The sequence below is a fragment of the Danio rerio genome, chromosome 21 (genome assembly GCF_052040795.2).
Source record: "Danio rerio strain M-AB ecotype USA chromosome 21, GRCz13ab, whole genome shotgun sequence".
Lineage (NCBI taxonomy): Eukaryota > Metazoa > Chordata > Actinopteri > Cypriniformes > Danionidae > Danio > Danio rerio.
Window position 1 is genome coordinate 45,570,506 of NC_141041.1, and position 12,540 is coordinate 45,583,045.

The 12,540-nt window shown below is 35.0% G+C and overlaps 2 protein-coding genes and 1 non-coding gene across 3 annotated transcripts in view; 1 reads left to right on the top strand and 2 right to left on the bottom strand.

Moving 5' to 3' along the window:
* pcyt1bb (phosphate cytidylyltransferase 1B, choline b) overlaps window positions 1-12,540 on the bottom strand; it is a 658,357-nt gene that overhangs the window by 90,122 nt on the left and 555,695 nt on the right. The gene's annotated exons all lie outside the window — the stretch shown is intronic.
* Window positions 2,255-7,609, bottom strand: pomp (proteasome maturation protein). The gene is given in 6 exon segments (NM_001003424.2): window positions 2,255-2,414; window positions 3,830-3,923; window positions 4,002-4,103; window positions 5,524-5,584; window positions 5,669-5,769; window positions 7,580-7,609. Coding segments are annotated over 6 exon segments (429 nt in total). The 5' UTR covers window positions 7,583-7,609; the 3' UTR covers window positions 2,255-2,346.
* On the top strand, window positions 7,850-7,921 carry trnac-gca (transfer RNA cysteine (anticodon GCA)). The gene has a single exon. It is a non-coding gene; the product is annotated as a tRNA-Cys (tRNA).

Genomic DNA, 12,540 nt, shown 5'->3' on the forward strand with positions numbered 1-12,540 from the left:
ATTTTATTAAGTTACTATTTGTTAATACTTTACATTTAAGTACAGCAGTTTTCTTTTTTACTTTAAGAACAGTAGCCTACCATTTTTAATTTTTAAAATGTTTTATTTTTAATTAACTTTAAAAAGCAGATTTTAAATGTTGACCTTTTGTTGTTTTTTTCACTATAAGCACAGTAGAGTGTTAATGTTCAAACTATTTATAATGTTTAAAGTGGCTAAAAACAATAAATATTCTTAATAATAGGAATTAATGTGCCTCATCATTATGGTGGTACTTGGAGAGACAATTTATTTCTGAGGTGTTACTTGATAAAGTTGACCACTGAGCTAGGGTAATTAGGCAAGTCATTGTATAATGATGGTTTGTTCTGTAGACAGTTGAAAAAAAACTGCTTAGGTGTCAAACTCAGTTCCAAAAGGGCCGCAGCTCTGCACAGTTTAGTTCCAACCCTAATTAAACACACCTGATCAAACTAATTAAGTCCTTCAGGCTTGTTTGAAACCTACAGGTAAGTGTGTTCATGATCAGCAATGCAACGATTGGCTGACGGCACAGCAGCGTAATGACATCATCTGATTAATATTCAGTTATCCATGTGATCAAAATTACATCAAATTAGCAGTAAACGGCTTGTTAAATAAGACACACAATAATTTTCCACATTTGTTGTGAGCTGCAGGCTTTACACTTTCATGTGTCAAGTGTATTCATCATGTATTTCAATGCAAATCAATGGATGTAGTTCTACATTTAGAAAAGATTGTCTTTATTATAGTAGCTGTTTTTTATATCGGTGTAAAGAATAACTGGTTGTTTACAAAAGCATTTTGATATTGGTAAAGGCGTCTGAAACTTTTGTGAAGCATCAAATCACTGTCACATTAACTGTCAAAACATGTTTATGACTGCATAAATGTATTTTTGCTTTTAAAAAGTCACATATTGTGCATTTCTATTATACACATTGTTCTAAAGCGATCTAAAAAGTTAATATCAATAAGTTTTCTCTTTGCACCACCAGGTGGCAGTCTTTGTACTTTCATTTTGAGGGTGCAGATTGCACAAGTTTTATTAACAACATAAATAAAGTTATACATATTAATAACTATAACTTTATATATATATAGTTAAAAATAGTTAATATTTTCTCAAGTGTATATAACTACTACTGTAAGAAAATATCAGCATTTGGTAAATACTTTCAGTATTTTCTTTGCATGAACTGAGCCGATCTAATCCTGTTTATATGAATTGAGCCTGCTGCCGAACAGGTTTGATCTACCAGAACTGTTGCTATGACAACAACTCTCGGATCAGCTTTGAAGAACGAAACAATCCTGGATCGTGTCAAATCGTCAATATCCAAATCCAGCTAACTGAGGAAAAATATTATCAATACTGTGAAAATTGCTTTGCTCTGTTTAACATAATTTAGGAAATATTTAAAAGAGGAAAATAATTCAAAGGGGGGCTAATAATTCTGACATCAACTGTAGATATGGGTGTTTAGTTTAACATTTAAAAGGTTATTAAAACCAGATATTGTAAGTTTTCACCATTAAAATCTGGACTAAATTTAGTTTTTCTGAAGGTGTCAAACTTTTGTACACTTCTTGAATTTGGGGTCAATATGAATTTTCATTTGTCTGAAAAATCTGAAGACTTCCAAACAGAGAAGAGCTGGTACTAGAGCACAAATCAAATACTATCTGAAAGAATGTTTATTGTAAATATCATTCCTAATGTTTATATATACATACATTTTGAGATGCGTTTTGGTACATGCTGTTGGTCAAATCCAGAACAATGCATAGCTTTCTGCTGGACAAAACATTGTCTTTTGTAAACTGTAACCCTTTTAGCTTCATCACTAACCAACAAAAGGTGGAATTCCACACCTAACACCTAGATCAACATCCAGAAACAACTTAAATTAAATGTAGATTTGAATTTCAACTTTTTGAAGTGTCTTTTTAATAAAAGAAATGTACTATTTCACAAATAGGGAAAGGTTTAGTTGAGGATTTTTGTAGTTATGAAGTAATATTTACCTACTTATCTCCCAAAACACACCATTAACATAAGAGCGATATTTCATTTGTATGGGTAAAATGTATATATTTTTTTACAATTAAAAAAAAAGTTTAATATAATTTACAATTAAAAGTAGTTGGGGGTAATATAAATGCACAATTAGTAAACAGGAAATCAATACAGTTTGAGGTTATCAGCATCACAAAGACAATTTCTCAGTTCACATTTGACATTTTATTAGAAACCGGTTAAACAATGCACACAACACAACCTACAGGATCTGGGCGAAAACAAGTGCAGAAAAAGCATCCTTACAGGAGACCCAGCTTGTATTCGGTCATGATATGAGGATCTCCCATCATCTCACACTGCACAGGATCTGGAGGAGTAAATGACCAACATGAGACTTAACATTCGAGCAAAAATATCAATGGTTAATTTGTAAACCTAAAATAAATTAAGTGTTTTTTAAATTCAAGTTAGTTTTCAGTAAATTAAAAATACTTTGGTGTAACAAGATAATTAGTCTAAACAATGTAGTCGTGGCGAGGCAGTGGCGCAGTAGGTAGTACTGTTTGCTCACAGCAAGAAGGTCGCTGGTTTGAACTTCAGCTCAGTTGGTGTTTCTGTGTGGAGTTTGCATGTTCTCGTTGCCTTCGCGTGGGTTTCCTCCGGGTGCTCCAGTTTCCCCCACAGTCCAAAGACATGCGGTACAGGTGAATTGGGTAGGCTAAATTGTCCGTAGTGTATGAGTGTGTGTGTGTGTGTGAATGTGTATGTGGATGTTTTCCAGAGATGGGCTGCAGCTGGAAGGGCATCCGCTGCGTAAAAACTTGGTGGATAAGTTGGCAGTTCATTCCGCTGTGGCGACCCCGGATTAATAAAGGGACTAAGCCGACAAGAAAATGAATAAATGAATGAATGTAGTCGTGCATCGGTTATCGATTGATTTACCTTGTTTTTAATTAGATACAAGTTGGTTTTAAAACAGGGTTTCTGCAGGTTACATCAAGTCAAATTTAAGACTTAAGACTACAAAGAATGAAATTTCAGACTTCTATTCACCTTACGAGCGGGCGCTGCCATTTGAATCTTTTTGGCACGAGACTTCCGGTCTCATTCACTTCCATTCATTTTTAGACATTAAAAACTGCTCGTTTTGCTGTTTGATGTTGCAAACTGATATTTCCTTGTTATATTATTCTACTTGGTCTGTATAGTCATGCAAACATTTGTTTGTACAGCAAGTAGTTTGACCGTTTTTTATTCCTACTATTTTTTCCCATAGGCAACTGAAACGGAAGTTCTAAGACAATCGCGAAAACAGGCGCACTTCCGCATTTTAAAATAAGGTCATAGGGTTAGACAGTAAGGATTTTTAATGGCTCATGAGAAAAAAAAAATGTAATTAGTTATTTCTTAGCCACTTGTTTTAAATATTGTGTCAGTGTCATTAGAGGGGTAAAGCCCTATCCATTAGTGACTATCTCTCCCTTGTCAGTCCTGTTTTTGAATCTGCCATTATGCTAACACAAAGGTGTTTGTAGCTCCACCCACTTTTTAAGAGAGCACAATCTCATTTGAATTTAAAGCAACAGTCAGCAAAATGGCACAAATAGGATCAATTTCTTTTATAAAATATTATTTGTGTTATATTTTGAGCTGAAACTTCACATACACACACAGGACATCAGAGACTTATTTTAACGTCTCATAAAAAAGGAGCACAATAGTTCTCCTTTAAGCACTTGACCGGTGATTTTTGTGCTATTATCATGGATGTTTCCTTCATACCATTGAGAATGTCCTCAAAGCCGATGGTGTCATCGCTGCCTCGAAGAGTATCCAGAGCCAGATTTGAGCTTGGGAGGAAGGGCAAACGCTGAATCTGAAAGTACAATGTTTACATGTGATCATCAAGTGTTATTGGCATAATTCACATGTAAACAAGCGTCACGAATGATACCTGTTTAGCTGCTCTGTACTCCATCTGTAGTTTGAGGGGCGCATGGAGACCCTGGATGTTTCTTAGCGTGTTGAAATTCATCTTGTCCTGGTTAAGCTGAAACTGGTTTGATAAAAAATAAATAAAAAAAGCAAGGTGGAGTTACACTTTTGTTACACCATGCTCTAACAACTCCCAACAAAATGGACAGGTTTCTAATCTTATGAATGAATATTAAAAGTCATAAACATTATTAAAAGTACAAGCTGAGTAACTGATATTGCTGGTTTAACTAAGTTGTAACATTCATGTTTAAAATGTTTGCTTGTTTTTTTTTCTTCTCCATGATCTGAAGTAAACTATCTGCTGACTCTTTCAGTATGGCCAAAGTAGTTTATGCTAGAGATGGGAGAAACAAAGCTTTTTGGGTTTATGGTTGGGGTAGGTGTAATCAATATTACATTAATCAACTTGCAATCAATATTACAAGTGATTCTTATTTCTAGCTAGTCGAGACAACCGCTCGTGAATGCATGTCGATGTAATGCATTCATCGTTCCACACACATTTAATTTTTTATTAGCAAAATGGATAATATATAGGCTTCCCACAGGTTTGAAATATACTTGCGGTGGCAGCTGGATTGAAACACGCCTTTTACCTACAGCTCATGAGATTGTCTATGGGAATGATGGCGCTTCTCGCGCACATAGCACCAGCAGTAGGAAACGTGCAGAGCAAGAGAAGATTTTCCACTGGTTAATCGATCGTGAATGTTTGTAAAAGAATGATTGTAATAGTATTATTCATGTGTCACCACCAAAATACTTGGGTGGCTATATATATTTATACAACAGTTCTGTCTGCTTCTTGAATCTGATTGGCTGATAGTCGTGCGATATTTAATCTAATAACTAATAACTGATTTATTTTATCTTTGTCATGATGACAGTACATAATATTTTACTAGATGTTGTTAAGACACTTCTATACAGCTTAAAGTGACATTTAAAGGCTTAACTAGGTTAATTAGGTGAACTAGGCAGGTTAGGGTAATTAGGCAAGTTATTATATATCGATGGTTTGTTCTGTAGACTATCAAAAAATATAGCTTAAATGGACTAATAATTTTGACCATAAAATGGTGTTTAAAAAATTAAAAACTGCTTTTACTCGAGCCAAAATAAAACAAATAAGACTTTCTACAGAATAAAAAATATTATCAGACATACTGTGAACATTTCCCTGCTCTGTTCATCATTTAGGAAGTATTTAAAAAAGGAAAAAAAAAAATCAAGTGGAGGCTAATAATTCTGACTTCAACAGTATATATAATGTATTTTTGCATATTGTTAAAAATATACCTGTACAACATAAATATTCTGTGCTCCAGGGTAACAAATTAATTAAGTTTTAATTAAAAAATATAAATTTTTATGTCATATGACCCACATGTATGCCCATTTAAAACCATTTATATGTACAAAAATGAGCTTGTTCTATGTAATTGCACACAGACAGACAAATTCTTCATTCCACTTACATTTTTCTCAGAGAGCTCCAATGGATGACTCGGTAGAAGCTCATTTTTGACACTGGAGAACCTATGAGCAAAGAAAAATGTCAAAAGAAAAATTGTAAAAGAGGCAGAAACAAACACAGCACAGGTTTCTGTAGGCAAAACTCACCCTCTGCGCAGAGAGTCCTGGACCCCATAAGGACCAGCCTGAGGACACAGACCTGTGACAGGAACACTGTCCTTCAGCTGAGAGCGCAGGCCACGGGTGTTCTGAGGAAAACACACACAGCAAGATAATTAAACACCGCTGATGTGAAAACAGACCCGAATGGGTTTTTGACAGTTACAACTCTACATGTTCATGTCTCTAAAAGATTATGTCTTTATTAACACACACATTATGCAAAAGATAATGAAAATAATTACATGACATACAACATTAAAAGCTTCTGTGAACAAGATGTGTTGCACATAAACACTGAGTTATGTAAAACTAATTGTTTACAATTTTGCCTATTATTTTTTTATTCCATAGAAAACCATACTAATTAGATGTATTTTCAATTGTCCCTCTTGAAGGGGATAAAATATTTATTTTTTGTAGGAAAACTTACAAATTATAAATATGAGAATTTACAAGTATAAGAAAAAGAATAAGCTTCATCATTTGAACATGACTGCACTTGTTTTTATCGTATTGTGACACCAAAAATGCACATTTTCATTACACAACAAAATGATCATCAAAAGCATTTACCATTTAAAAAACTCACAGACATCAATAAAACTATACGAATATGCAGAACAAAATCGAATGAAACACAATTTTACCAAAAGTCCACTTAAATCAATGTTAGACTTAAATGTTAGCAAATATTGTTTATATGGGGAAAACACTGAAGTAAAGCCGGCTTTATATTTACACATTGCTTCAATTTAAAAACAGAGACAACCACATGACTTTGAATATTCAGTCTGAAACTGCATGGAAGTATGACTTCAAATAGAGGTAAAGTTGGTTTTATATTTGCACATTTGTTAATTAAGCAGTCTCTATATTGTTTACCATGTTACTTTGAATATTCGATAGGAATTAGTATGCAAGTATGACTTCTAAACAACATTAACACTATCTAATTCACTGTGAACAATGCTGTACTTTGATAATCATTTGCTGCTAATATAATTTCCCTATTTAGAAATGTTAAGCATTGCTTTTTTTGAAATTATATTATTAAGGAGAAAGTCTGAATATCCGAATATAAAACCAACTTTACCTCTATTGACTTCAATACTGACTGTGCACAATAGTTCTTAGTCATTGGCAAAGAATATTTTCTGAAGTTATATTATTAATAAGAAAAACAAACTACCTCACTAAAACATTTGTATAATAAATGATACTTCCCTTTTAAGTAATTAAGCAATGGTTAGATATATGCTAAACCTTGGGTATAATGCAATACTGTCTGTAAAACTATTCCTGTCAGTGAAAAAATGACTACATAAAAAATGTCTCGTTGATATCAGATTATACTGGATTGCTCAAGTTCTGGAAAATGCAATTATTATTAATATATTAAGGTATAATATTTAGTCAGGAAACAATTAATAACAGTTCTGGCCTGATCTGATGTCTTAATGTCCCAAAACCTTTTCCAAAAATCCCTCTAACTTAACGTACAGGTAACTTAAATACAAACTGAAAGTAAGTTAAGCGATGACTGGAGATGAAGCAATGACGCATCACAATTCATTCAGAAGCTAACAAAAAAGCCGACAAAATCAATACAAAGCAATGATATGTATCATAAATAAAATACCACAGCAAATAATAAGTGCTCATGACTATAATTGCAAACTGATAACTTAATCTGCTCTAGGAAATAAATAAACACGATCTGCCATGCTATGCTAGCAAGCTAACAACCGGCACAGCTCAAATAAGCGCTTTTCAATGCTATATGTACTTAGTTTCATAGTATGCTGAAAACAACCTAAATAGCCATTTAAAAATATGCCCCAATGTAAAAAAGTGAAATAAAATAAAATAAAAGTAAAAACTGGAGTTCAACATTACCATCTTTTATCTAGCTTGTCTTTCCGACTAGAGTTAATGTACTTCCGGTCAGTCCCCGGATATACTTTTGTTATCATGTGACGACGACGTATGAAATTATATTTGAGAGCGGTTTATCCCATAAATAGATCTTTGTTAATATTGCCGATCATATATATAGACCACTGACATAATCAATAAAGAAATACCAGAATGAACATTTATGTACAATGATTCAGGAGTTGGTATTTGTCTACAATTACGCTTCATGGAGCAGTGTGGTATGAGAAAGGGGGTATAGCTCAGTGGTAGAGCATTTGACTGCAGATCAAGAGGTCCCCGGTTCAAATCCGGGTGCCCCCTCAATACTCATTATTTTTCTGTCCTTTTAGTAATTATAATTTGCATGATAGATTTAGGCAAACTCAAATGAGACAGACAACTCTGCGAAGTGAGAGCGATGTCTTTCTCAAATATAATTGTAACAATATATAATAATCGCATCAACAAGTTCTTTATTATTATTTTTTGCAATCTATTTAAAGAGATAGTAACAGGAAACTGACTATTAAATCACCCTTAAGTGGTTCCACAACTTGAATATGCATGAATATGCAGAGTTCAAGTTTAAGAAAGTGTTTAAATATTTTGAGTTGTAACAAAAGCAAGAAGAAAAAACTCTTGAAATATTTTATTTTGAGAAAAGTGAATACACAGCAGAATATAACAAGATTTTGAAGAAAAAAAGAAAAAGAAAACTTTCTTATATTCTATACAGTGGTGGAAATAGCACTGAAAATCATACTCAAGTAAAAGCACCATGGCTTACATAAAAATGTAGTGTGAGTAAAAGTATCTGTGGTAAATACTTTTCAAAGTATGAGTAAAAAATAGACCTTTTCAAAAGTACTCAAGAGTAGTCAGTAGTGAGTATTACACTGTTAAAAGCTGATGAATTTACATGGGCTGCGTCCGAAACCGCCTACTACTCAGTAGGTACTGCATTTGAATTTAAACGTATTATTCGGCCGTTAGAAAAGTACGTTCTATACAGTATGAATGTGAAAAGTATGACTGGAATTCGGACGTACTACATCCGCCAATTTGTCATGGACACGTGACCTACCTGCGTCAGTTGTGTCGCCTCACTTCCATTCATGAATTCTCTCACGGGGGCATTATGGGATAGCGCAGCGTGCATTGGGATGCGCACTTCAGAATCTCGCCGGAAGTAGTAAGTCATCCGGGTACTTCTCGCATACTGATTTTCGAATTCTATGAAATCGGACATACTACTCGGCTCGCATACTGATTTTAGCGTACTATATAGTATGGAAGTATGCGGTTTCGGACACAGCCATGTGCATGTGTGTGTAAACGTAACATTCTGTAGTGCATCAAGTAATTGGCCAGCAGGTTCACAACGCCATAAGACGTTAATATTAGTATAAGTTTAGGTTGTGGTGTCAGGTGACCAAAATTCATTGTCTAGCCAGCGTCTAAGGACCAAATTATTTTGTCAAATGATGTTAATATTTGGTTGATTTTAGGTTGCGTTAGAAAGCAAACAAAATCCAATGCAGAGCCAACATCTTAAACCAATGTCATTTTGACGTCAAATACTCCCTCTTTGGCCCAAGGTATTCGGCGGGCCGAAAAAGGCCGGCCGCTGGCCCCAAGAAAGCCCCGATTTGGCCCGATTAGGCCCCGGAAGTGACAGTGGATACGCGACTGGCCTTGGCTCGCCCTGGCTCGCTCGCTTTAAGTGCGATAGTGAAAACGCAGCTATTTATCCGTCAGGTACGAGCAACCAAAACTCAACGTCTGATAGATGTCATAGTGGTAGCATTCACACAACGTCAGGCTGTAACATCATTAAATCTGGTTGCTTTTAGGTTGGACATTCTGACGTCAATCCAATTTTCATTTCCAAATAAAATGCATTGTCCCTACACCGCTGGGGTACAACGTCAATCTTGTACAACGTCAAGTCATGTTGTTGTCTTGTGTCTGCTCTGTGGGTGTTTAGGGCCACTTTGGTCTTTACACAGTAAACATCCATCATCTTCTCATCAGTGACATGCAACTAAACAGTCTCTGGGTCATTGCATGTAAAGGTTTTGGACATCTTGGACACTTTTAATACAGTTTGCTGATTCCAAACAGTTTGTTGCAATTATAAATTGGCCATGTCTTGAGGTGGTTTATCATGATGCAATTTACTTTCTATGTGTGTTCTGATTGGACAAGAATTACAGGACTGATTTTTCTAATCCCATAAACACGAAAACATAAAGTAGTGACTGCAGTTTAAAGTAAAGTAGTGGATTAAAAGTACAGATACAGCACCAAAAATGCACTCAAGGGGAAAATATAAGTAAACAGTTTTAAAGCTACTTAGTAAATTACAGTTTCTGAGAAAACCTACTCAATTACAGTCATTTGAGTATTTGTAATTTGTTACTTTACATCACTAATTCAATATTTATCTTATGACACAAAAAATGTCTATTTTTCTCAATTCTATAATAATAATAATTCAACAATAATAACAAAAATAAATTGCAATTACAACCAGATCCAATGCTTGTAACATTTACATTTACATTTAGTCATTTAGCAGACGCTTTTATCCAAAGCGACTTACAAATGAGGACAAGGAAGCAATTTACACAACTATAAGAGCAACAATGAATAAGTGCTATAGGCAAGTTTCAGGTCTGTAAAGTCTAAGAAGGGAAGTATTAGTAATTATTATTTATTTATTTATTTATTTTTTATTTTTTTGGGTACAGTTAGTGTGATATTCAGAGAGGCAATTGCAGATTAGGAAGTGTAGTGGAGACCAAATAGTTGAGTTTTTAGTCGTTTCTTGAAAGTAGCGAGTGACTCTGCTGTTCTGATGCAGTTAGGGAGTTCATTCCACCAACTGGGCAGATTGAACGCGAGCGTTCGCGAAAGTGATTTCTTCCCTCTTTGGGATGGAACCACGAGGCGACGTTCATTCACAGAACGCAAGTTTCTGGAGGGCACATAGATCTGCAGAAGTGAGAGCAGATAAGAAGGAGCAAGGTCAGAAGTCACTTTGTAGGCAAACATCAGAGCTTTGAATTTGATGCGAGCAGCAACTGGCAGCCAGTGCAAACGGACTAGCAGCGGAGTGACATGTGCTCGTTTAGGTTCATTGAAGACCACTCGTGCTGCTGCATTCTGGAGCTGCTTAAGAGGCTTGATAGAGTTAGCTGGAAGCCCGGCTAGTAGAGAGTAGATTCTGAGATTCTCTGAACAAACACATTTGTTGTCAAATACACAAAGTAAATTGCTCTCATACTGCTTAACTACTGCCAAGAAGCTGCTGCACCTGTTTTGGAAAAAAAAAGGAATCCCCTACATGTAAACTGTGGCTTGGAGAAATTGCCTCTATAGCGAATTAAATACTATTTGAAAAGAAAACTTGAACAGTTTGACAAAATTTGGAATCTTTGGAATCTGTTACCTTGAAAAAAAAACTCGTAATAATGCATAACTTCTGCAATATTTTAACATGCTTTGTCATCATACTCTGTTGTTCAAACAGGTCTTTGTAACAAGTTTGCTTGTTATGTGGGTGGGTGTTTTTTATTTTATTTATTTATTTTATTTTATTTCTCCTTTAAATTTTTCTTATTTGCTGTGCCTTGTTATATGTGGACAATATATGTAAACAGAATTCATTTTGTCTTGAATCTGTGTCTTTATCAATAAAACTTATTTGACAAAAAAAATATAATAATAATAAAAATATTAATTTTTCCGGCGAGGCAGTGGCGCAGTAGGTAGTGCTGTCACCTCACAGCAAGAAGGTTGCTGGGTCGCTGGTTCAGTTGCCATTTCTGTGTGGAGTTTGCATGTTCTCCCTGCCTTCGCGTGGGTTTCCTCCGGGTGCTCCGGTTTCCCCAACAGTCCAAAGACAAATGTGATATAATTACATGACCTGTTCAAGAAAATTATGATTTGGTTTTATTTTGCATTTTAAAAAGCATTTTGAAATTAATATAACAAATGGCCTATGAATCATTCAGCTCATGTATGACTGGCAATGCTGTGTTCTGATTTGAAGAGGAGCGAAATTGGACAGCATGGAAACGTATGGCTTGCCATGTTTTATTTTAAACAGAACTAATGAGCATAAATAATTAGGAAAGCAACTAGATGCTTGTCGTTAGATCATATCTCTTTTTTTCTCATGGCAAAGAGCATAGAATCACTAAATAATGCAATAGTATCTGGATGCAACCTTTATGATGCAAGCTGAGATTACATCACTCAGGGGTGCAATGTCAGACACAATGCACTCAATGCAGTGAGTGACGTCACTGTAACGGGTGGGGTTAGGTGAGTGCATTAAAAAGCATTGGATCAGATTGCACTGTACAGAGTCTGCAGCCAGACCCCTCTTAAGGTCGTTACGGGTCACCTTTTTCAGGCTTGCATTTCCACTGCTAAAAGGTACCAATAGTACTCTTTTGGTGGGCGTGGTGTACGACAAAAAGTTTCAGCCGACGCCAAATTTCGCTTGAGGAAAGGTCAAAGTAAAGCTGTACGGGTCGTTTACATATCACATGAGAAGCACTTTTTACAAAGCAGATGCTTTTTACACATAAATACTTGTGTTTAAATGTCCATTACTAATCTTTCTATGAACATGTTTTGATTATAACTGCAGATCAACACAAAAAAGCCTACTGTAACATCTGCAATTACATAAATTAAATTAATAGATGCAACATATATAAACACTTACAGCCCCTTACAGTCTCCGATATGTTACCAATTACAAAAAAAACTACACACAGCAAACATTTAGTCCTTATTTGGGTTCAAAAACAACACAAAATATAGTCTACAGTCAATGCAAACCTCTCATATGTGTATCTTTAATCAGCAGCACATGTAACCTCTTGTTTGAAAGTAACTTCGTCATTTAGAGTTCATAATAGTCC